The sequence below is a fragment of the Podarcis filfolensis genome (genome assembly GCF_964270895.1).
Source record: "Podarcis filfolensis genome assembly, chromosome: 10".
Lineage (NCBI taxonomy): Eukaryota > Metazoa > Chordata > Lepidosauria > Squamata > Lacertidae > Podarcis > Podarcis filfolensis.
Window position 1 is genome coordinate 49758306 of NC_139612.1, and position 25628 is coordinate 49783933.

A 25628-nucleotide genomic window follows, 5' to 3' on the forward strand; every position below is an offset into this window, starting at 1 on the left:
AGGGTCAGACTGAGTCCAAACCAAAGCCAGGCAGAACAGCTCTGTCTTGCAGCCCCTGCAGAAAGATGTCAAGTCCCGCAGGGCCCTAGTCTCTTGTGACAGAGCGTTCCACCAAGTCAGGGCCCGTACTGAAAAGGCCCTGGCCCTAGTTGAGACCAGTCTAACCACCTTGCAATTTGGGACCTCCAAAGTGTTGTGATTTGTGGAGCTTAAGGCCCTCCGCGGGGCATACCAGGAGAGGCAGTCCCGAAGGTACTGCCTAGGCTGTCCTAGGCTGTTTTGTTATGGCGCCTGGCCACTTATGAGAATGCCAGTTTGTTTAATAAAGTACAGTGGTACCTCGGGTTACAAATGCTTCGGGTTGAGAACTTTGCCCCAGGATGAGAAGTGAAATCGCACGGCGGCAGGGCAGTGGCAGCAGGAGGCCTCATTAGCGAAAGCGTGCCTCAGGTTAAGAACGGTTTTGGGTTAAGAACGGACCTCTGGAACGAATTAAGTTTGTAACCTGAGGTACCACTGTACACTTCTGGCTCCCAGACCATTGTCTGGAGCATAGAGCAGCACCCAAGAAAACAAAGTTCACCATCCCTGATCTAGAGCACAATAATGCCTCGTTTAGTTGAAGCAGTAAGCACTGGGGCCCTTTTACCTTAAGCTTTGTTAATAACTGGTTTTTTGCTCTGGTCCACTTCTTGGCATTCCTTGTTTTTTCTGAAGAATGTAAAGTAATCCCATTAAGGAGGAGGACACGTCTCAATTCCCACTTTTAAATGAGGAAATAATGCCACTGTAGTTTGATTTAAGACCCCATTATCAGAGCATAAATGTATGGAGATGTGTATGTTGCACTCTAAATTGCTTGTACAAAAGAATTCTTGTTTCCCTCCATCCTGCTGTGGACACTGAAGGAAGCATACATTTTGAAGTAAGAACCAAAGAATATAACTAATTATGCTGCTCCAATCTCAGGAGTGCTCTTCCCTTTCTAGTGATGGGAGGCCTCTCATCGGTAATTTTAGCCCAGACAGAAGAATTGCACATCAAAGCCAAGCGTTGCTGTCCTGGTGACTAAACTGAACAAAAGCCCTATAATAGGTAATGGGGATTCCATGAAACTACATAGTAGTAGCGGTACTAGTGGCAATGATTCTCACTTACTGAATGCTTTCATCCCCTTTACCCATGTTGCTTCCCTACATTGATTAAATAATAATATCCCTACATAATAGATAGGGGCAGAGATGAGAGCAAGAGAGAGCCTAAGTGAAAGCATAAGAAGTATCCTGCTGGATCAGACTAAAGACCTAGCTAGTCCAGCATCGTATTTCATACAGTCACCAGCCAGATGCCTATGTAAAGCCCACAAGCAGGGCATGAAGGCAGCAGCCTGCAGTCACTGAGATCAATCGATCCATTACAGTCAACAGACCAGCAATAAAACAAAAGCATACAGTAGACTCTAGATTTTTGATTGATTGACTCATTGAATCTACTTAGTTCTTCAGCTGCAGCAACATCCACTAGGGGCTGAATCCCCAAAAGGTATAATTCATTTACAGGGGTAAACATTTACAACTGAAGCATGTGAACGTAAGCAGGTACTTGCTTGGTGTTAAATAAGAATCAGGCAGACTCAGCAATGGAGAATAAGAAGGTGAAGTTTATTGCCAGGCAATAAGGACCCAGTTTGGAATCTCTTCCAAAAGGAACTGGGACCCCGATTGACAGAAATCCAGAGGTCTTTATACCTGAGCAGATCACAGCAAATCATAGATCATGAGACAACCATGAGGCAGTCACGATATTGCCAGCGAAAATTAGCCAATTAGCAAGCTTCTTGCCATGCTACCAGCTACAAGCACTGGTCAAGCACGGAGTTCTAGTTCTGCTTTCCGATGCTTGCAGTGACACTCTGTCTAACCTCTCCCCTAGTTATGACAGGACAGGGAGCTTGGAGATTTTGTGGTTTTGCTCTTCCTGTTCTGTGGATTAATTTAGCCTGTATCTGAGGGGATTTTGTACCAGAATCTCTGATTCACGTCTTCCCCTTGTCCAGGGTACACGGATGTTTGTAGGGGAAAGGTCGGCTCCTAATTTTGCTGTTTCAAGCAGTATGCAATTAGCTAAGGCACAGCTTCCCTTTGATTCAAAATGGATTATAAAATACTATAAGCCCTGATTATGTGTGAGCATATATGAATATATTGATTACTGATAACTGATTATATGGATAGCATAGGGGTAGCCCTTCTTCCTTGCCTCACAACTACATGGTAAGTTTGTAACACAAACAACTGTCCTTTGGGTCTGTTATAGCTTCTTTTGAAGTTCTTCTCTAGGTGGAAAATGTAGGCACAGTCTGTGATACAAAAAGCAAAATAATCTATTTTATTTTGTTAAGGGTTGGGTTGATATCTGAGGATGGGCAAGACCTTTTCCTGCCTTTCACACTGGTGAGATTAATACTAATGTAGTTCCTAAAATAGGCTGGGAGAGTGAGCCAAGAAACAGGTTTTTTCAAAAGCAGAGTGTCTCTAAGTAACTACATTTCCATAGCCCCAAGCAACAGGCCTGAACATGAATTACAGGAGACCTCCATGCCTTTATAACATTGCTCCTTATTTGTTAGATGAGTCTTGTCTGACTAGTTGTCACCCTGCTAATTCAAGAAGATCTGCCTTTCACTCTTTTGTGCTTATGTGCTGGCAAACTTTCCCCCTTTTCCTTCTGGGTGGGAGAATAAGGGAAAATATGTTGCTGCGCTGTCATTGGAAGATGAAAGGATCGCAGCTGGAGCCAGATGTCCAAGGAAGGGAAAAATCCTTTGATTTCCCCTGTTCTCCCACCTCCCATCTCTCTCTCCCCCAGCACAAACAGATGAGGACAAATCCCTTTCTGCCCTGCATTCTGCTGTTTGTCATCTTGAATCTAGCCTGAATTGCACTCAGCATGACTCTGGGGGAAGGAAGGACTTTGTGAGGCAACTCTCTTGTCACATACACTCCCACAGCTGAATGCAGTTCTTAACGAATGTGAGGGTCATGAATCTTGGAGAGAATGCCAGTTTGAGCCCTGGCTTCTAGGAAGCAAAAACTCCTTTATTGCCTACTTCAGTTTTGGGGGCTTTTTTGATGCTGCTAATATGAAATGAATAGAATAAATTCATCCCCGTGGCATATACTCCTTCATCTTGCTAACACTGATAGAAATTGTGCCCTTCTTAGAAGTAAACATTGCAAACTGCAACAGGCTGAGCTGCCCTTTATTGCATCTCTGTCTTTTTTGGTGTTCAAACCCTGGATGGTTCAGCAATATTTTCAAAAGTATCCTTTCTATGTATTAAGAGTGGGAATCATTTACACATCCATTCCAGGATGATTTTAAATGAATGTCCATGCCACTGTGTAGTAATAGTAATAGTAATAGTAATAGTAATAGTAATAGTAATAATGATTCTGAAATTGTTTTAGATGCTCTTGAGTCAAATATCTTATAGTGTTGCATTTTTCAGCCTTTGTGTTTGGTCTCCTTCCAGTCTTTGCCTCTCAGCTGCCACTGTTGATAACCCCTTAATCTCTTTAGTTGTGACACCATAATCTGCCAGCCTGGGAGAAGAATATGGAAACAGAGGGGGGGAATAACAATAAATGCCACCCCCACAGCACTCTCTTAAATAAGTATTTATTAGATCATTTTTCCTGTTTTTCAAATGTAAATGTAAAACCAGTTTTACACATCCTAAGGGTCTGAGTGAGGGATGGTTTATTTTATTCCTCTCTCTATACCTTATTCTTATAACCAAAGTCCTTGCTGTCTGGAGGTAATCCACAACAGGGAGGGGAGTTGTTACTTTACTATATAATCTATCTAATCTATCAATCTATCTATGATGGGAAGATTCCACTTTACAATGACCTTCAGCCTCAGCCAATCATTCCTTGGTGGTATTCGTGGCCACAAATACTTTTTCTCACTCTCAGTCACACACGCAAACCCCTGACAGGATTAAAGCTCTTTTTTCCAGGCAAATGTTTCAGGGGATTAAAAAGGGGGAAAAGAAAATCAGTTGTGCCAGTTAGAAAAGAGGTTGGCTAGCATTTCATCAGGACAGATTTTGGGCATGGTGATGACCTTTTCCTCCTCTGATGACTTCTTGCAGCAGGAAAGCAAAGAAGATATAATGGAATGCTTCAATACCAGATGGATCATTGTGAAAAATGTCATTCAAATGCACTTGGGGAGGTGACTTAAATGCACTTTTTTATTGTACAAATTCTTCTGTTGGCAATAGATTCTGGTTGAGTAGTAGTGCCAGGTTAAATCCATAACCTTTCTCCCCCAATTTTGGGAACATTTTTCTCTCCTGGACAAAAAAAAATCTGCTGTACTGGATGTCAATCTTTATACTAAAAAAACAAGCGAACAACAACACCTTAACTTTTAGCAATAGGATGAGTCAATAAGGCTGCAATCCTGTGCACACTTACGGAGGAGTAAGTCACACTGAACGGAATAGGGCATACTTCTGAGTATACATGTCTAGGATTGCTCTGCAAAAACCACCTGTGGTTCACCCAACCAGTGGATTGGCTGGTTCAGAATACATATTTCTTAATCAATGTAGTTTGAGACAGGACATGAAATGGAGGTGGCAATAAGTTCCTGTGAATATAATTTTACAACCTACCTAGGAAGCCTTTTTGATTGTCTTAAGTCACACTTACCCTTTCTGGATGTCTTCTGCCCTTTTCGGCCGAAGTTGTTTATTTAGCATTCCCCTTTGGTTTCTGCTTTTGTTCTTCCCCCCTACCCTTGGTATTTCACCTATTGCAGGTGATTGCAGTTTATAGCCCCTGTCTTGCTCCTTGGTTATTATCCTGATGTGTTAATTTTACAGCATCTCCAAGTTTAACTATATTCTGTTTCTTATCGCTCCTTTGTTGCAGTAATGAGGATGTTAAGCGAGAGAGGGCCTATCGCTGATCCCTCTAGACGGTTCCTGCTTGCATTAGAGGCTGCCATTATCAGGACCATTTTTTGTTTAGCAACTTACTAGCAGTTACCGTTCCCCAAAATGAGGTTCTTATCTATGTCCACTGGTATTTCTTATTGAGGCAGTCCCCTGAGACTCTATCTTAAAGGTTTCACTGAAAGCAGATACAGGGTTTGTACTACATCACCTTCATCCACTGCTTTTTGAAGTTTGGTTTTCAGCTATGTACAGAACAGCTGGGAGGGAGGAGACCCACTGGAGTATAATGAATAGACTGCAGCCTGTTTTGCATGCTGATTTCTATGTTAACCCTGTCATCACTGCAACAGTCCACCATAATAGATTTTAACTACTTTAGTCTTCTCCGTTTGTCCTCATGTGCACTTCAATATTGTGGTTTTTATGTTGATCTTTTCTGTGAACCACCCTGAGGCCTCTGGGTACAGGGCGGCATATAAATTCAATAAATAATAATAATAAATAATAATAATGCAACGGGAAGGTGCTTCATTCTCGAAAGCCCTTGCAATGGGGGTGATAAGTGGAGAGGAAGAAAAAGTGGGTTGCTTAGTGACAGCTTCATTTTGGAGGCAAGTTGCAGCTTTGAATTTGGGGGTTTTCACTGGGACCGTGGTGTGGGGGGGGGGTCAGCCCTACCATTAGGCCAAACTGCTGCCAATTGTCATGAAATAACAACAAATTGTAACTTGTTTAATTGATCATTATTGCAGTCAGGGGGGAAGGCATTTGTGGGATTTTCTGCTTCAGGTGCCAAAACAACCCCTCACTTGGCCTTGGCACCTTGACTTGAGTGGCAGGGGGCAGGAATGTCATTAAGTGCTCTGTCTCAAGCAGGAAAATGTTTTGGGATTGGTCCTGTGCAGGGGGAAATAGTTAATGTCAGGAGCTGGAGTCATGTATATGTCAGCTGCAAAAAAACAACAACACAACAACAGCAACCACCCATGGTGCCAGTGAAATTAACTCTTTATTCAAGGAAACAAACCACAGCTCCAGCCTAGTGGTCTCAGCAACTCTTTCTAGGAGGTCTTACCCCAATGAAGCAGCTGTGAGGACTGACGGTCCCAACCTTCCCAGTGCCCACTAGGAGTCCTCCTCTTCAGGGTCCTTCCCACACAGTCTCAAGCTGTGCCTGCACACAACCCCCCTATGCTCTGCCCATTTCATTTCTCTGCGTGTTCTAGGACACCAGTGGGGAGGGGAGCAGAGCTGGTCTCAGCCGGAAGGGTTCTTCAGCATCCTGTCTCTCTGCCTCCTAACCAGTCCCCACTTCTGCCTCAGAGTCTGAACTGCTCTCTGCCACAGCCTGTTACCTCTTCTGTCAGCATCTCCTCCTCTCAGTCTGCTCCTTCTTCTCTCTCTAAGCCCTGATCATCATCCCACCACCAATCCCCTGACTCTGAGCCTTCTTCCCCTGGGAGTTTCCCCACTGGTGCTTCCCTCCACTTTTCTGTATCCAGCAATCCATAGCAGTTAGTAGCTCCTACCCCTCACCTGCTTCTTTTAAAAGGAAATGCATACATTGGCAAACAATGCCTTTAACTTACCAAGTTTGGTCCAAAGTTTCACAATTATTAAGCTAATTCTTTATTTTTTTAAAACAAAACAACAGTAATAAAACTGGTTGTGTTCTGATCAGGATAGTTTCTTTCTCTTCCTCTGTTAATTGTTTTCTGCAAAATGATGGGCTGGTTCCCATTTTTAAAGAAAGTCCTTGCTTTTAACACAATTCAAAGTGTTGGTGTTGACCTTTAAAGCCCTAAATGAATGGCCTCGGCCCAGTATACCTGAAGGAGCGTCTCCACCCCCATCATTCTGCCCGGACGCTGAGGTCCAATGCCAAGGGCCTTCTGGCGGTTCCCTCACTGCAAGAAGCAAAGCTACAGGGAACCAGGCAGAGGGCCTTCTCGGTAGTGGCACCCGCCCTGTGGAACACCCTCCCATCAGATGTCAAAGAGATAAACAACTACCTGACATTCAGAAGACATCTGAAGGCAGCCCTGTTCAGGGACTGACATCTTAGTGTATTTTTGGTCTTTTCTTTGTTGGAAGCTTCCCAGAGTGGCTGGGGAAACCCAGCCAGATGGGCGGGGTACAAATTATTATTATTATTATTATTATTATTATTATTATTATTATTATTATCCCAGTGCAGCACTGAAACATGAAAGCCTTTGCTCTCCTTGTTTTCATTTTCTTTTCTTTGCATTTGTTGTTGTTGTTGATTCCAGGGGTCATTCTGCTACTTCTGGATAAATTGCGCAAGATGAAGTGGGAGCAGATGTGGAGGCTCACCGCTGAAAGAGAACTAATGAGCATGCTCTCCACCTCATTGGCTGACCAGGTGAGTGTGCAGTTCAAGGTAATGGCACAGAGGTTGCTCCTGAGAGTAAGTAAGGGGTGGGGAGAGAGAAAATTGACACAACTTTCCTAGCCAGTGATGATTGCTGCAAAGATTCCCCTGGAAACATGTTGGGAATTAGGTGCATAGAAGCATAGAAAAGGTACACCAGCGTTCCAGGATGGTGGGGTTGCTTGTAAACATCAAATAAATGAATGAGTACCCTTCATTGGATCAATATATTTATAAAAATAAATAAATACTAGAAATGAGCTTTCAAGAATCACACCCAGGCTGCAGGTGTTCAGAGTGAGAACTTTCAAAATGAATATTGTACTTGTGGAGGCTCGTAGTTTATTTACATATTTATGTGTCGTATTTTCAGCCATTCACTTGATTCTTGAAACGGCTTACAAATGAAATAGAAGTTTGCAGATCCATGGCACCTCTACAGTGAAAAACACTGGATTTTAAAAACCTGTAATTGGAAGCCATGCATTAAAAACAAGACAAGGCCAATCAGCCTGCACAGAAAACATTCTGAAGAAGCCAAAACCAGTCAGCAGCAAATTGAACCTTGCTATGGAGAGCTTTCCATGCAGAATGAATGTCATTATGGAAAAAGCCAAACCCATTGCCCTTACCATCCTCAACCCTGTAGGACAATCATGCAGCACAGATCAAAGGGGCTGGGGAGTTACATACGAGAGGAGGCCCTACCAGAAGTTAGCAACTTCTGGGCCATTTACAGCTTGTGGTAGCCAGATGTCTCTTGTGCACTTAGATCCATGCAGCTCTAACCCATCAAGCCAAATGCAGCCTACTAGTCATGTAGGGCAGCTTTCCATAAATCTCATGATTTTGCTACCTGCTAAGATAGTGCTGAGCTGAGCTGAAAGTCTTTGGTTGCTAATTTTTGGTTCACAATGGGAGATGGGAGGAATGAAATCTAGGGGCACTGGCACTGATCCTTAATTTCCGTTTGTGGGGTATAAATGTAGTTTTTCAGAGCTCAGAGGAGACATCTGAAGGCAACCCTGTTTAGGGAAGCTTTTAATGTTTGACAGACGATTGTATTTTAATATTTTGTTGGAAGCCTCCCAGTGGCTGGGGAAACCCAGCCAGATGGGTGGGGTATAAATAATAAATTATATTATTATTATTATTATTATTATTATTATTATTATTATTATTACTGTTGCTGTTGCTGTTCTCCACCACCTCCACAGAATGGCCCAGAACTACATCATGACATTGCTTCATTCCAATGAGCATCCTGGGGATGGAGAGGAATGATGGTTTGCACTGGCAGCCCCAGTGTTGTCTTTTTTACCCAGTTCAACTAAAACAGAAAAGATAGTTTAAAAAATGGAGAACTAGCTCTTGAGCATTTGAGGAATGCTGTTGGTGGTTGTTTATCCTGTAATTTCAGAAAACTAACATATTCGCCACTACTGCGCACGCACATTTTTCTTTTTAAAGAGATGCATGTCATTTTCTTCCTTTGAAACAAAGGGCTACAGGCTTCTATGAAGCCTGGAAATACTATTTCCTTCTCTACTGGTTTTGTCATTCTCAGTTCAGCAAACAGTCATTATGATTTCATCTGACTCCAGCAATTGCAACCACCTCCCTCTCTTCCATCCCTTGCCATACAATCTGAGCACCTCACAGACATTAAGGATATTATCCTCGCAGCACAGCTGGGAGTTAGAGAAGACTCATTACCCCCCATTTTGCAGAAGGGATGCAGAGATGTGGAGCGATTAATGTTCTGATTCAAAACCTATCAAAGTCCATTTTAAAACTCCTGCCAAGTTTGGCTGCCATCCTGAAGCCAATTTTCTTAAGAACAGTATGCTGAAAACCACTGGGACTACTCCGGAGTGCATATTGTTTCGGGTCTACAGCTTTAAATTGAGTTTAGATTGAAATTCTTTGACCAAAAGAGACACTATTCAACCTAGGACTTCAAAGGCAAGGTTGTCTGCATTCCATCCTTCCCTTTTGTTGAATGCTATTGGGACTGAACTGCCACCTGGCATCTTATAATGCATGAAATGTTAGGTCTGAAGTATGATTATGTGGGCTTTTGGGGAAGCCTCATAGTATCCATTAGTCTTTACAACAACAACAAAGATGTCAGCACTTTTACTTGTTTTCCAAAGGCTGAAAACTTTGTGTGTGTTTTTTTACAAAGTGGCAATTTTTTCTTCTCTTGTCTGGCAGGACATCTTCAATGCAGTCATCAAACAGAACCCCTTTCTTGTGTACCAGCTTCCTTGTTTCTGGAATGTGCAGCTGTCAGACCACACCCGCTCTGAACAGTGCTACCGGGATGTGTCTGATCTAAAGGTAACGTTGAACAAAACTGCTTAATTATGACTAACTAATCCTGCATGGGGTTAGAGAGAACGAAATGGATGTTTTCCCACAATGCAACTTAAGGGATGTCCTTTTAAGTAACTGGGCAATGTTATAAACAATGCATATAACAGCAGGTTCGGACAACTCACTCCACATGTTGAAAGAAAGCAGGAAACCCCATTCCCCACCCCTTGCGGTTGTGCACCACAGCTAATGTCCACACATTCAAAATATGCAGGATGAAGCACTACATGTGTCCTGAGACACATGTATCGAGAGCCAGTGTGGTGTAGTGGTTAAGAGTGGTAGTCTTGTAATCTGGTGAACCGGGATTGCGTCTCTGCTCCTCCACATGCAGCTGCTGGGTGACCTTGGACTAGTCACACTTCTTTGAAGTCTCTCAGCCCCACTCACCTCACAGAGTGTTTGTTGTGAGTGAGGGAGGAAGGGAAAGGAGAATGTTAGTCGCTTTGAGACTCCTTCGGGTAGTGATAAAGCGGGATATCCAAACTCTTCTTCTTCTGATGTACATGTGCAAATATCTCCATAGGTCACTCCTTGCATAGAGGTGCTTTATAAACATGCATCTATACACTCATAAAGCACCTTCCTGTGCATTCAGAACGAGCAGGCATTCTGATGCCACAGTGCCCAGACTGCCCTCCACATATTCATGGTATTAAGCACGCGAGATGTATCCTACAATAAATGCCACTGGGAGTGGAGGGAGAAAATGTTCATTTTAATGATTGCCAGCTACTTTGTAGTTTTATTTGCTGAGGAAATTGCAAATATACTGCAAATGCCAACACTTGGGCTTTGGACACATTAATGCACAATTCTATGCACCTTTACTCAGAATTTGCCGGTCAGTGGGGTTCACTTCCCTGTAAGCGTGCATAGGGTCACAGCCTCAGTCACTTAAAAGTGGCTACATGTAGAGATGAAACAGAACTATCTTGAACCTGTTATCACCTTCAGCCTTTTCAGGTGAATGGATCCAGCCTGTTGCACTTCTGCCTTCTGGAAATGGGTAGAAAGGGTTAAATAAAATGTACTGTATTTAGCATAAAAGCACAGTTGTTTTATGCAGGGAATTTTCCCAAGCAGCAATAGGGTGCCATCTGCAGTAGGGCTTCCCAAAAGCAGAAAAGAAATGTTTGGTGCATGCAAACCATTGTGGGAATGCTGCTGTGCACAAGCAAACCCACTGGCGCTTGCATGGATAAAACACATCCTTCATCCTTCCATGATTTTATCCGTATGCTGCCTTTCCATAGTTAAAACCATGCTCAAGACAGCTTAAAGGTAAAGGGACCCCTGAGCATTAGGTCCAGTCGCAGACGACTCTGGGGTTGCGGCGCTCATCTCGTTTTATTGGCCGAGGGATCCGGCGTACAGCTTCCGGGTCATGTGGCAGCATGACTAAGCCGCTTCTGGCGAACGAGAGCAGTGCACCGAAACGCCGTTTACCTTCCCGCAGTAGTGGTACCTATTTATCTACTTGCACTTTGATGTGGTTTCGAACTGCTAGGTGATCAGGAGCAGGGACCAAACAACAGGAGCTCACACCGTCACGGGGATTTGAACTGCTGACCTTCTGATCGGCAAGCCCTAGGCTCTGTGGTTTAACCCACAGCACCACCCGCGTTCCCAAGGCAGCTTACAACATGAAAAAAATCACATAATTGCAGACATAACAAAAGTAGTCACAAACAATAAACAAGTACACAACCAAACTGAAACAATTTCCACACAAATCATAATAAGATCTAAAATAAAGATACAAAAAATAATAATATCAATAACAGCAACAACAAACCCTAAACAATAGTCCAGCCCAAGAGGGTTCAGCAGCCTCAGCTTTTGTAGCTGGAGTCAGTCAAGTCCCAGCCTTCCCAGGCCAGGTAGAAAAGGGCCTACAAGGCAGGGAGCAGGTCTTCCAGGTCTCACAGCAAAATGGTCTCTAAAACAAATGCCACCTCTTTCTAAGTGAAGCCTCTAACAGCTAACATAATTCCTGCCCTTCCTGTATTCTATTGGTGTGGGGGGAATTGGAATGACTTCTTCCTTGTTTGTACTATGAACCAATGGTGCAGCTAGGCAAACAGCTCTGTATCGGCATCATAGTGACAGTTTAGTGAATGGTAGGCTAACATATGAGCAGTCCCGCAGTTTGCGCCTACAAAATCTGGGTTCTTGATTTTTTTTTAAAAGGTCATAGACTATTTCCAAAATAGATAGCTAAAGTCTAAAATTCTTAATGCTTAAGGAATGATTCCTGTTGACTACTTTAAGTTGGATTGATCGTTGCATTCGAGACAGATCTCACTCTTTGATTGCCCTACTTCCAACTTGCGAAGCAAATTCTACCTGTCACTAATTGGCTTCAGGGCCAGTGTCAGGACCAGAATTGGCATGGTCAGGCATCTGCCAAGGGCCAACAGCCCAGCAGAGGACCCATTAATAAAAGCCATCTCAACCTGTATCTCTTCTTCACCACTGCAGCCTGGTTGTTCACCAGCTGCTTATTCTGGCTCAGTCAGTGGTGGAGCAGTGGATGAAGGAAGATCAGTAGATGCCACTGCCTGCTTGATCATTGGCTCACTGCCTAAAAGTAAGCAAATGGCAGCAATAATCAAGAAGAGAAGGAGCAGGACTCACTGTGGGAGTGAGTCCTATGGACCCTCCAAAATCTGGGGCCGAGGCAGTGGCTGATTCCCACATAATGTTGATGGTTTAGTGCTTTGTGGACATACCTAGACAAGCCAGAACGAAGCATCAGATACATGTGCTTTCCCCATCCCTTCTGCTCATCCTGCATAGCCAAGAGGAAGACTTTGGCAGAATTTAGTCTAATTTGTAAAGAATCCTGGCTTAGCATTTAATTCATATCAGGGTTTTACTTTAAAGCAAACTTGACTATGTTTTTTTTTTTTAACAAGCCATTGACAAACGATGGTTTATGAAACCAGAGTTTGTTTAAGTCAGGACCCCTGGTTCAAACACATATTAGCAGCCTATGCATGTAGCCCTTAGGGAGAAAATGTGGCTGACATATTTAGCACAGGGTGGATTTTTTTAAAAAACAACAACCTGGAAATTAGGAAGTTCCAGTGACATTTAAAATAAATGGCACAATACAGTATATTTGGCACATTATGTATTTTATACTGAATAGGACTGGAGTGAAGAAAAATGTAGCAGAAGCCTCCAGTGGGTGGAAGAGAAAAAGATGAATTGTATACATTGGTGTTAGAGGATTAAGAAGAATGGTGTGGGAAGAAGGAAACACAGAAGGAGATTTTAAATTCCAAACTAAGCTGGACCTGGCCTTTGCATTCCTCAAATCAGATGGAACCAAATTATTCCTATCAAACTGAAAAGGCATCCATTTAATTCCATTTGACCCAGAAGTCACTGAGGTTTGGGGATTTGTCATCATTGCACCGACCCAACTTTATGTTTCAGACTTCAGGTGTCCTCATCAATGGCTGTTGTTCTGCTATGGGTGTACTTCTCTGCTGCTCTGTTCACAATCTTGGGCGATAGACCTATGTAGCTGCTAAGCAGTGAAGTGGACTCCATGTTTTCACAGGTCTCTCCTGTTGCCCCCAGTGCTGGTAGAAGAAAATAGCCTTGTGTGTGAGCACTTGGAGTATCACAGCCGTTCTGTACCCAGCAGGAGTTATGAAACTGGAGGCTCCCCATATATAAGGAGTAGAGAAACTTTTCAATTCAGATGAGTCAAGCTTATCTTGAACATCTGATTTAAAATGCTCCACTTGAATGGGAGTGAGTGGGTTGTTGCATGTGGAAAATATTTATTAGATCACAGCAAACAGGAGATAAGGAGATATAGATAATTAAGACAGTCTGTTAATTTGTAGTGATCAACCAACCAAGTAAATTAAAATATTACCCCCTCTTTTTTGTCATCTGTCTTCAGATTTATAGTCTTTTTCACCATACTGTAAAGGGAATTGGGGTTGCTCGTGCGTAAGGGGGCTGCTGCTCTAGGCAACGTTGTCTGGCTAAACCTTTCCTTGGCTGGACAGCCCTTTCTCCGTGGCTGTGTCAGTCACTGGCAGAATCCGTCAGTGGGTGTTTCCTGAACTTCTTCCAACATAAAAGCTGCTTGACGCCAAGTCTCCGCCTAGCCTCCCTGCGTGGAAGTCTTCTGCGCAGAGTGGGCGTGGCCAGCGGAGGTCCTGGGCTCTCCCCGCTGGCCTCTGTGGAAGAGTCTTGGAGCCATGTCTCCAAAGTCCTTCCCTGCTCCCTTTTCTTCCTGGTGTCACGCCGATTTCCTTCCCCAAAGGAAGTGTTCTCTCTCTCCCTGCTGGTCCCTTCTCCTGCATCGTTGGGGAGCCTTACCTCCACTCTTGGCTCCGATGGCAGTTCCCTGGCACATACCTTAGAAACAATTTCCTCTGTGCTCCCAACTCAAGATCTAAAATGGCTTAAACCTGATTGATACATTGTCCTAATGATGAAGCAGCAAGTAGACTTCTTTCTCCAGCAGTCCACTGACCAGCATCTGGAGAATGCTACCAAGGACACAGGCACAAACTACCCACCCCCTGCTCACCTTGCCCAGCACTCCTGGCAAAGGGAGCTTCCTGGTCTTTACTGCCATTGTTGACACACCATGTACTGCCATCTTTTGCATTTACTCTGACAACAGCTGTCTTGTTTTGAATGAAGAGACACACTTTCCCCCTGCTGTTTCCCAGAGCAGGACTAGACACTGTATTCAATATGGGGCTGTCACCCAATGCAGGTGATGGGAGCTATAGTTATTTGGAGGAAGTTGCTGAAGGCTGGCCTAGACATAGCTTCTAGTACAGTGGTACCTCTAGATACGAACGGGATCTGTTCCGGAGCCCTGCTCACATCTAGAAGCAAACGTAACTAGTGACGGCACATCTGTGCGCGCACGTGTCACTTTTCATCGCTTCTGTGCATGCGCGCGACATCATTTTGAGCGTCTACGCATGCGCAAGTGGCGAAACCTGGAAGTAATGCGCTCCATTACTTCCGGGTTGCCGCGGAGCACAACTCGAACGCACTCAACTCGAAGCGCATTCAACCCAAGGTATGACTGTATTTCACATCTTAGGGAATGGTGAGATAGCATAATAGCTGACAGGAGGTGTTGAGATAATTTTTATTTTAGTTTAGTCATTTAACAACATTTGCATACCGCTTGACTGTAATAAAACCTCTAAGTAGTTTACAAAAGAAAATGAAAACATTAAAATTATCTACCGTATTGGCCCAAATATAAGCCACACCCACAAATAAGCTGCACCTTTAAAATTCGGCGGCTTGGGGGAGGCTTGGGAGCAGCGGACAGGACGTGTGCCATTGCCCCGTGCTCCTGGGCTGCTTTCTAGGGGGGAGCCGCACCACTTTGCCAGCGGCGTAAGGTTGTGAAGCCACACTTTAACTCTTCACGATCGGAATTTGGGAAACAAAGTGCGGCTTATATTCAGTCCAATTCGGTACATGAAACTCATACTATGTACATTGATAGAGGGCAGGATTAGCCAATGTGATGCCCTGCAGATATTGCTGAACTCCAAATCCCAGCAACGCTAACCAGCATGACCAATGACCATGGATGATGGGAGTTGTAGTCTAGCAACATAGGGAGAGCACCAACTTGGCTACCCCTGCTGTAGTGTATACAGTAGGATACAGCAGGTCCTATTTAATTCTCAGTCAACAGCACTTTTGGATAGAGACTACATTCAGATTAGATTCTTTACATTTCAAGCAATAATGTGTTTTTCTCTGTGCAATGAATTTTCAGTTGCAGCATTTTGACAAAGACCACACGGCAGTGAAATCCTATACAACAAGTTAATGAATTGTGATTTTCCCCAACAATGAGTTGTGACCTCACTGAGTGAGTCAGGCAAGAGAATTTGCTGGTTGTCAAGGATACAACATAGATATTCTGGACATTCAAAATCATGAGAGAAGACATAGTTTTCTTTTGTGGGGGTAAGAAGAATGAATAGATCAACAGAAATTCATTTAACTTCTTATTTTTATAAAAACAAAAAGAAATTGCCCCAGAAATACATTGCCTGGCATTTGCAATCAGTTTGAATGTAATCTATGTTGAACCAACAGATGCTTGGATTGTGATCCTAATCAAATCTCTCCATATGAAAAATGAACTAGCTGGATGTGAGTCACCCTGTCTTCCTCGGCCATGTCTTCCAAACTGGAACAACCTGGTGAAACTTGTCTGCTAATATTTGCATTTTTCAGAGGCCTTAACCCAAAACAGTCATTTCAGATTCACCTCAAACATTTTTTACCTGCTGAACCTCTTGCAAGTCCAACTGCAACTCAAGACCGAGCTGACTCATTGCAATGGTGTCCTGGAAACTCTCTAGCTTAGCAAAACAATCGTGGCAGCTGAAAAATGTTAATGGAGCCCTTCTGTCCAAAACTGGGCTCCTCATGTCTTTGATCCAAGCACCGTGATAAGCTCACTTCCTCAATGAAGGAGTGTTCTCTTCATACAAGGTATATTGTCAATTGACAGCATTTTCATGGCCAGGCTGTTTGGGGAGGCCACCAGCAAATTAACGGCTGAGCTGAAATATGAACCTAAGACTCCTCACTCATTCTCTTGACTGCTACACTATACCGGTTTCATAGTTACCAAAACATAATTACCACCGCTGTACTATACAATTTATCAGTGGTAGACAGTGTACTATATGTCAGTCTGTGGGAAATTCATATTCAACTTACAATGCAACTGTAATTCACCTTACATGTCTACTTGGAAATAAGCCTCACTGAATAACTCCCAAGCAAGTGGGTATAGGATTGCAGCCTTAACATTCAAAAAAGAAGTAGACAAACTAAAAGAATAACTGCATATTCTCTGATAAAACCTAAGCAAAGGGGAAACAATAGCATTGAAAAGGCCATCTTATTTTCTCAAATTAAGTAGCATGTGACCTTTAAGAAGTATTTGCCCTTTAAGGCAGTTAACATGAAAAATACAAATAGAAATTAGCCATGTTTTTTTGAATTTCTCAGAGGGTAAGGCTAGCTGAGTTGGGGTTTTATAAGTGAAAAATAACACATTACAGTTTTGGTTCTATATGTATCTGTAGATAGGGGTGTATGATATTTAATGTCATATTATATATGAGAGAGCCAGCACGGCACAGCATGGGAGACCAGGGTTCAAATCCCCACTCAGGCAGGAAGCTCACCGGGTGACCTTGGGCCAGTCACTGCCTCCCACCCTAACCTACCTCACAGGGTTGTTGTGAGGATTAAATGAGGAGGAAGAGAACCAAGTGTGCCACTTTGAGTGAAAAAGGTGGGATATAAATGCAGTAAATAAATAAAAATAAAATAGTATTAGTTCAGAAATGTGCATAAGCCTGCCATGATCTGGGAAGCGAGTATTCCCAATCTCTATTTGAGCATTTAGTAGTAAAGGGCTTATGATTCTGTGGGTTTAAGATGGAAATGCTGAGTTAAAATTCAGTGTCCTCCAGTACTGAGAGTTCTTGAATTTGAAATGTGTAACTGTAGTATTGACTTCAGCCGAATTAGGATTTAATTATGTATATTGGTTTCAAATAGGCTGCAGTTCTACACCATATTCATTTGTAAATAAATGGATTTGAGTTCTGTGCAGTTACTCATGAACAGCTCTTAATTTGCATTTGGGTCCAGCCCAATAACCCGTGCAGTGGGGTGCTTAATGAATTTACAAAAAGTGTAAATTTCCAGTTGCTCAGAGAAGTTTACAAGGATATACACAGGACTATAGGCCAGAATGCAAAGAAACACACACAGCTAGTCCCTCATGTGTTTCTCCAATAGTTATCTGCATGATAACTATCCTTTTTTTCAACAAGCCCAACACAAATACAAGAGCAGAGTACATACAGAATAGTGCTATATTGGACTCGCAAGTACATATTTATTTATTTTATTTATTTTTTACATTTCTATATCGCCCTTCATCCACAGATCTCAGGGCAGTCCACTACATAAAAATACAAGATAAGAAACACATAATACACAGCAAAACAAGAACAGAACAGAACAATGCCCCACTCCCCGCAACTGTTATAGTAGGTTATACAAAATTAGCCTAAAAAATATAACTCAAGTGGTTGTTACAACAAAACATACAGTAATCCTGAACAATGGGGTACCAGTAATGAGCCATTTCCATGCAATCTTTCTTTCTTTTTCCCAAATCCATGCATCACTGATTTCTAATTCTGGGAAATCTTTTTCTGATGGACTGGAAACTGGAATCTGTTTGGAATGATTCAGGACCACTTTGTGCTTTGTTGTAATATCCACACAACTTGCAGATATAGCAAGACTTGTCCAGTGTTAAAGGTTAAGGGTGTGTTGGTTGTTGGACTATAACTCCCATCCATCTCAGGCAGTATAACCAATGGTCAGGGATGTTGGGAGCTGGAATCCAACAATATCCAAAGGGCCACAGTTTCCCATCCCTGTAGTCTAGCCTGCCAGTCTTTCTCCATAAAAAAGAATGAACTGCACTTTCTCAGCCATCTTTCCAGCTAGATCACTTATTTTTATTGGTTGAACTGAGCACCTCAAGCACTAAATGATTTTGCAGCAGTTATTGTATCTTGATTTTTGTCATTGTTCATCCTGTAATTTCATTGCTAGATAACACACCTACTGTGTTTGCAGAAATTAATAGAGGGGTATTAATTACAAAACAACAACAACAACACCTGCACTACTAAAATTTTGGTTGTTTTCTCCTGTCCTTTAACTATGTTAACACCTGCCTATCCTTCAAAGAAAAAAATTCTGGACACTATTCAATTCCATTCAACTTTCATTCAACCCAGTCCAGGCTCTCTTGGACATCTGTTCACATACAGATTCCTGACACACATTTCAGCTCCAATTAAATCATGAATATCAAGTTCTTGATACCCACTAGCTTTTGGAAATGCGAAAACTTTTCAATTTACAGCTGCCTGGAGAGTTGAGGCTGACAAATACAAATATCTAGACTGGCCATAGTGCACCCACAAATCTAAAAGGTGCCAACCGTTCAGGGCTTACAGTATCTCTAACTCAATTTGGGCTTCATGCTTCCAGAGACCGTTTTGGTCCTCAGAGGTATGCAGTACTGAATGGATTTCCAGACCCCAAATAAAAACAAGCTGTTTAGAGCTGAGTTGAGGAAAAATTCTGTCTCTCTTTTTCTTTTTCTCACTCCCCTGCAATTTCTCCCCCCCCCCCACACACACACAGTGCCCTAGCATAATGCTACACCAACAGTATTAATGCCTCTGCTAATGGTGAGGCCCAACCCCTAGAAACTATTGTATGAGTTCTACTCCCTTGGAAAACCTCAGTGAAATGTTCCCCACAATTTCTCTGCCTGCAAAGATGGCAGTGAGTTTTTGGAAGGCCATGTGTGCACAGCTCTGATTGTAGCTGCCTGCAAGGTCAGAAAAATGGGTTCTAGATCTACTCTACCAAAGCAAGAAGAGTGGAGTGGATGGATCCAACTGAACAAAAACCTTTATTTTTCTATCATTCTCCTCTTCTTGTCGGATGGCTGGTTTTCCTGTAGAGTTTGGCAGATCCGCTCCAGCAACATTCAAAGTCCTGAACAAATTAACTGCCCGAATTTATTTTGCAGGGTTGAAACCCAGTTTGCTCCAATAACAGGAAATTGCTCTTTAAAAGACTGGTTTTAGGAATGGCTGTTTTGATCATAATTAGTAATAGCTACGTACTGGCTCAGTTCCGAATCCCAGGTTGAAAATTTGTGGCAGTCAGTCAGGCTCTACTGAGAACACTGGAAAAGGAAATTATCTTCTAGTTTTGAGGACTATAGCTTGAAATGATAGCAATGTTCTTACTTTTCCCTTCCTCGTTTTCTCCTTTGTGCTCTTAAAATAGTCTTCCTCCCCACCTTTTAGGTGATCAATAATTCCCATCATTTGCCATTTGGGCAAAATCACTTACTTGCATCCTTCTAAAGCTATTTGCTTGCATTCACTTATTTTTCTGCTTCCACCAAGGAAGGCAACTTCATTTCAGTAATGCTTTAACACACTCTGCTTTTTAGGTTTTATGCAATGGGCTAAAAAAGAAGGTGAGCCTATTTCTCCAGGGGTGATTCACATGGAAAGATTTGAATGTAGTGCAGACCAGCAAACAATTTCGCTGTGCCTTGTTACATGACCACCCCACTGCACCACTCAGAGGCTTGGTCTTTTGGAGCTAAAACTAGACACTCCACATAAGCAGCAAAAAACATCCCTTTTTACAAGGAGACAAAGTTTTAGCCAGCATCACATACTGAATGAGGATTGGAGTGGGGAGGCACCATTTAGGGTCTTCCACAGTTAAACCTTTCTTCAAGGAAACTGGAGAACATGAAGTAGCGTATGATTCTAAGTGATTTGAGATGACTTCATTTCTTCTTGTTTTTGTTTATATAGCTCTTTTTATCCCTCAGCGGTTAGTTTTGGCCTTGCTGCATAGTCGGCACTCTGAAATTCCAAATAGGTTTGGTCTCATTGCCTAAGGAAGATGCTTTCAGATTAGTAATAAGAAGTGCCACGAGGAAGTTAAATAAAGCTGTGATACAGCACTGCAGCCACTGCTTACTCAGCTCTTGGCAATTTTTTTGCTGCTCAGAGTGCTGCCGCCCCTACATGTAATTTCTCTAATGGATGTACAAAGCCTTCAGGAGCCCCAGTCTGGAAGAGTTCCCAACAAAATCCTCTCTCTCTCCCTTCCTCCATGCATACACACATCTTGGCCTCTTTGGAATTCATAGAAGCTAATGCTTGAAACAAAGAATCCATTTTATGCCTAAAATGTAATCTCCATAAAATGAATTTGTTCCAATCTGTCACTTCTTGATCCCCACTGGAGGTTTTTCTTCAGGGCCTTTAATTCTCACCCTATTATCATCTCCCCATTACGTTGCCAAAGCAGAATGAATGGTGGCTTGTTGATTGGGCTGGGGGTAGGGAATGGTGGGATGACACCTTTTAAATGGGCTGCCTGGCCTCTATTGAAGACACAGTAGGTGAGCTGTTGAAGCTGGCAGGACACGGTATTCATGCACAATGCAGCACAAGACTTCAGCGGTGTGGAGAAGAAAATTTCCCAGTGCTTAATTTTTTTCCTGCAGAAAGTTTTTCCAATTCATAAGTTCATTAGTAGCACTGGATGGGTGCCAACTGCAACTAAACATTAGGCAAGCTTGACAGTTTCAAAAGTTTTGGCTTTGTTTACTCAATACAAGTAAAATAAGCATGCTAAGTTATATCACTCAGGGGAAAAAATTTCCAGTGCAAACTAATCTTGAATTTTCAAATTCAAACTTTTCCAGAAAATTCACATCCCAGCAAGCCTTCAAGTTATGCTTCACTGTTTGTAAGGATGCAGGAGTTTGAGATAGAGTCCTATTGTATGTCCTTGTTCGATAGGGATGTTTTCCCACTGCTTCATGTTCTCCAGCTTCCTTGAACAAAATGTAACTGTGGAAGACCCTAAATAGTGCCCCCCTACTCCAATCCTCATTCAGATTCCAACACTGAGAAAGGATGAAGTAAAATGATTGTAACAATAATGAGAAAGATGTTCTTTAAAGACAGCAGGCAAATTTGGCTGCGTTTTCATGATGGGAATGCCTGCTTTGTTTTTTCTCCTAGGTGATCCATTGGAACTCACCGAAAAAGCTGAGAGTAAAGAACAAGCACGTTGAATTTTTCCGCAACCTCTACCTGACATTTCTAGAGTATGACGGGAATTTATTGAGGCGGGAACTCTTTGGATGCCCCAGTGAGGCTGATGTCAACAGCGAAAATGTAAGTTGGAAGCATGTGGTTTAAAGATGGGGGGCGGGCTTTTGTTTTGCATGGACCTGTGCAACTTGGAGGGAGGAAGGCTTGTATCCCAGGTGAAAGAGTACAGGTTTGTTGTAGAGTCCGTTGCCTTTCTCTCTCTCTCTCTCTCTCTCTCTCTCTCTCTCTCTCTCTCTCAACTTTCAGAAGATAGCTTTCCCAGATACTGACAGACTGGTTCATAACAGTCATTCAGACTTGACTCCCACAGATTATTTTACAAATTTATCAAGAAAAGGGGTAGAATCTCCAGTATCCTTAAGCAGGTGTGGGGAACCCTTTTCTGCCATGGGCCTTGTGTCTTCATGGGTAATTTGTTGGTGACTGCCAAGCCAAAAGTAGGTGAGGCATCCTCTTTTCTCTGTCTCTCACTTTCTACCACCCTCCTTTCCCTCTGACTGGCACAAGCTATTCAAGGACTTTTCCGGTCCTAATAGCTGAAATTCTTCTAATGGGGGATGCTGGGAATTAAACCAGGGACCTTCTGCACACAGAGCATGTGATCTGTCATTAAGTTATGATTCTTTCCCTGCCCACTCCCAAGTAGAAATGCAATGGAAAAGAGACTGGATTCACAAAACGTCCCCCAATCTCAATAGTCGACATTGTTGAAATGATGAAGAGATGGAAGTAGCTAGACCTATACTTTTGAAAAGTTATGTGTCTTCGTATTTCTGCATATATATTGCAAGCTGCATAATGGGAAAGCGTTTGAAGGTGCAATTATTGTGGGAAATTGTTTGAAATTACAGCTAGTTTCCTTCCGTAATAGCTATACGCTGAGTTCTTCCTCGTTCCATGTACCTATGAAGCACAATAGCAGTGTTCAGGACAAGTAGAACAAAACTTGCAATTCAAATCCCTCAGGCAAAGTGGTCCTTTTTAAGTTAAATGCGGGGATATTTATATATAAAGGTGTGTTCTTTTGTGTATGCAGTATCAATTTGTTTAAAATGTTAGAGGCAGGATTTACTGCATGATGCATTTAAATCAGACTTTTGCAAAGCCACCTACAAGAGAATTCACTAGCAGAAACAAGGTAGGCAGATAATTTTAGGTGCCCCTATAAGAAAAGGAGTTTGGGCACCCCAAAATTCCTCCTTACCTAAATTCTGCAATTTAATATTCACAATAGTTTATAGCTGTTGTTTGTGTTATGCTCACAACCACCCTGTGAGGAAGAGGGCTTTGCTGATGGGAGAGGAATACATACTGAACAATTACTTTTAGGCTTCCTATATGTATATAGCTGGTCACACTTCAAACAAATGATGAAAAAATTCAAAGCTTAATTAGGGTGGTTGGGGGTCCTGGTGCAGTTCCTAAAATAGGACACACACACCCAATGAAATTAGGTGCCGCAAATTAAGTCCTGTAGGATCTTACAAGTTAACATAATTTTATGGCATAACCTTTTGTGGACTACGAGCACTACTCTGAGCATGTGGAGTTTCACAGCTCTCAGCAAAACGAAAATGAAAATGTTCTTACCAACCGTAGAGTGAAGATCTAGTACTCTGTGCAGGACCAGGGCAAAGTGAGGTGGATGCCTCCAGCAGCAGCAGATGCTGGCAATTGGGAGGCAGTAGCCAGACAGAACTATGTGTGCTCTGTTGTTTGCCCTGCATCCCCCAAGCTAGTTTTCTGTCCTCGGGTGCAGTGGAAGAGGCTGTGCTGTCACCAGTGTAAGATTCAGATGCCAGTCTGGCCAGGCATCTGTACTTGCAATTGGAGGGAGCACTGTTGACTCCCCCCCCCACCTTTGGAGTTATTTTCCTTCTTTTCTTGACTTCTTAAAGAGATGGTCGTGTAGCTTTAGAACTCACGAAGCTAACTATTGTGCATAATTTCATATCTGAAAATCAAGGGTAATTACATATACCTCTAGAGATACTCCCCCAGTTCAAGCATCACACCACATACACAACTGTAACTTACGAGCTAGAACTACAGTTTCTCACTTCATTTAAAAAAACAAAGAAACTAAACCCTCAAACACACTCGCCCAGTTTAGACGTAAAATATACAAGCCTGGAGCTCGTATGCTCCCTTCTCCTATGTCAATGTGACCATGAGAACAAGATTATAAACTTTTTTTCCCGGTTTCAGTTAACTACTGTTTATCTTAATGCCTCTGAACCATAAATTGCAGTTGATTTTAGCTATGGCTTATGGAAGTAAGCCAGCTTCACATACCATGGTTTGAAGCTGGCTTATTTCCTCACTCCATGAAGACTAACCATAATCTGGCTAGGTTTGGACATAATCCTCCATTGCTGTGGTTGGTTAAAATTGGAAGCAAAATCTCATTTTTATCGCAATACATTCCAATGAGGCCTCTGTAGTTCATCATTATTTTTATTCTAAGTTTATTTTCGCTCACTAGTTCCTTTCAGTTTCTGCTCAGTGCATTCCAGCAATAAATGTACTCCTTTCTTAGTTGCAATAAAGTGAGGAGGAGTTTTATTTATATCTTAAAAGGTGTTCCTAACAACACAGAGAAGAAATTAAGTAGATATTTCAAAATACCTTACAAAACCCGCAATTTTAAAAAGAAATCTTTCCAACTACGTGAACAACATTTAGAATACAAGTCTGAAAACTTAACATCTGAAAACCACGGAGAGAAGGGGGGGGGGGCTGTTCCTTTAAACGGCAATTCTAGTTGTGAGCCTATAGTCTCCACTGTGTCACTTGCCGTAAATTGTTAACACAGACTACCAGTGTACCAAGTAGGGAAGCCTTGCAATGTATTTATTTTTATTTCATTTCTTTTAAAACATATACAGATAGCCCTCTCAAATAAAATATCAACAAAATAGGCAAGTACAAGATAAAAATGACTAGCTCACCTTGAGAAACTTAACACAACTGGATAGGCTTGAAGAGAAGTCTGAAAATTAGCAGCAAGGATGCTGGCCGAATCTTTGCTAGAAGAGTATTCCTCAGCATGGGACCAGTGACACAGAATGCTCTACTTCTAGGTGAAGTCAGTTGTCCCCATGTTTTAAAAGCCTGGCTAACAGCACTCTTATGTAGCATACCTTAGCACAGAGGTAACTTTATGGAATGGAATGGAATGGAATACAAATGTCATTCATTCATTCATTGTAATATTTCCCTTTTCCAAAAAGCAAACGATCAAGTTGAGTTGGGGGAGGTAAGACAATAAAGAATATGCTCAGAGATAGATGGCATCACATATGGAGGCTGCTCCTTACAAGAGAAGGGCTGTCATTCTGTTTTGTTTTGCTTTGCATGCAAAAAGTCCCTGGCATCTCCAGGGATGGGTGAGGAATATTTCCTGTTTAACACCCTGGTTTGCACCTGCCAGTCAGTGTAGACAATACTGAGCTTGATAGACCAAAGTCCTGTCATGAGTCTTGAGGCATCACCAGGCTCGGGAATGGCAGACTGAGATGGACAAGGAGGAAAACCAGGAGGATGACGGGGGGGCTGAGACCTGGGAATGAGAGCCTTGCAAGTGGGCACCCTTGGCCCACCTTTAAAAGCTTGCACCCCCATTGGGACAACTCCATTTTTCCTGTGCAGTTCTGGCCTCCTTTCCCTGATTTTTGCCTCCTTGGACTTGACCTGCTGCTTCTAGCCTGGCTAACCTTTCATTTCCTGGAAGCTAACCTGAGAGTAGCTGCTATTGTGATCACTAAATTTTGCGGAGCTTGTATATCTTATTTGTCTCAATGAAGATCTCTTCCTTACTCTCAAGTAAGAGCCTCTCTCATCATGATCTGGGTGGGAACCAGGATAATAAGGCAGCTTCCTGTGTTCCCGCTGGAAATGTTAGTGCCAATTCACCAAAATGATCTGCTTGGCATTCCTTGTAGTTCTGGTGCTGGGAGGGGTGGAAATTACATTTGCCCAGTGGGCAGGCTAGCCCCACACAAGAGAAAATACTAGTATAGGATTTAAAACAGCTCTGCCACAGATAATTTGAGGGTTGGTTGAATGGTAGCTTTCATTGTTTACA

General features: G+C 42.5%; 1 protein-coding gene across 1 annotated transcript in view; it reads left to right on the forward strand.

Annotated features, from left to right (window-relative positions):
* The window catches only part of LARGE1 (LARGE xylosyl- and glucuronyltransferase 1), a 320530-nt gene that overhangs the window by 253979 nt on the left and 40923 nt on the right, over nt 1–25628 (forward strand). Inside the window, exons 8-10 of the mRNA XM_083574012.1 lie at nt 7246–7358; nt 9585–9710; nt 21449–21604. Coding sequence (XP_083430138.1) covers nt 7246–7358; nt 9585–9710; nt 21449–21604 — 395 coding nt within the window. The remainder of the gene's footprint in view (nt 1–7245; nt 7359–9584; nt 9711–21448; nt 21605–25628) is intronic.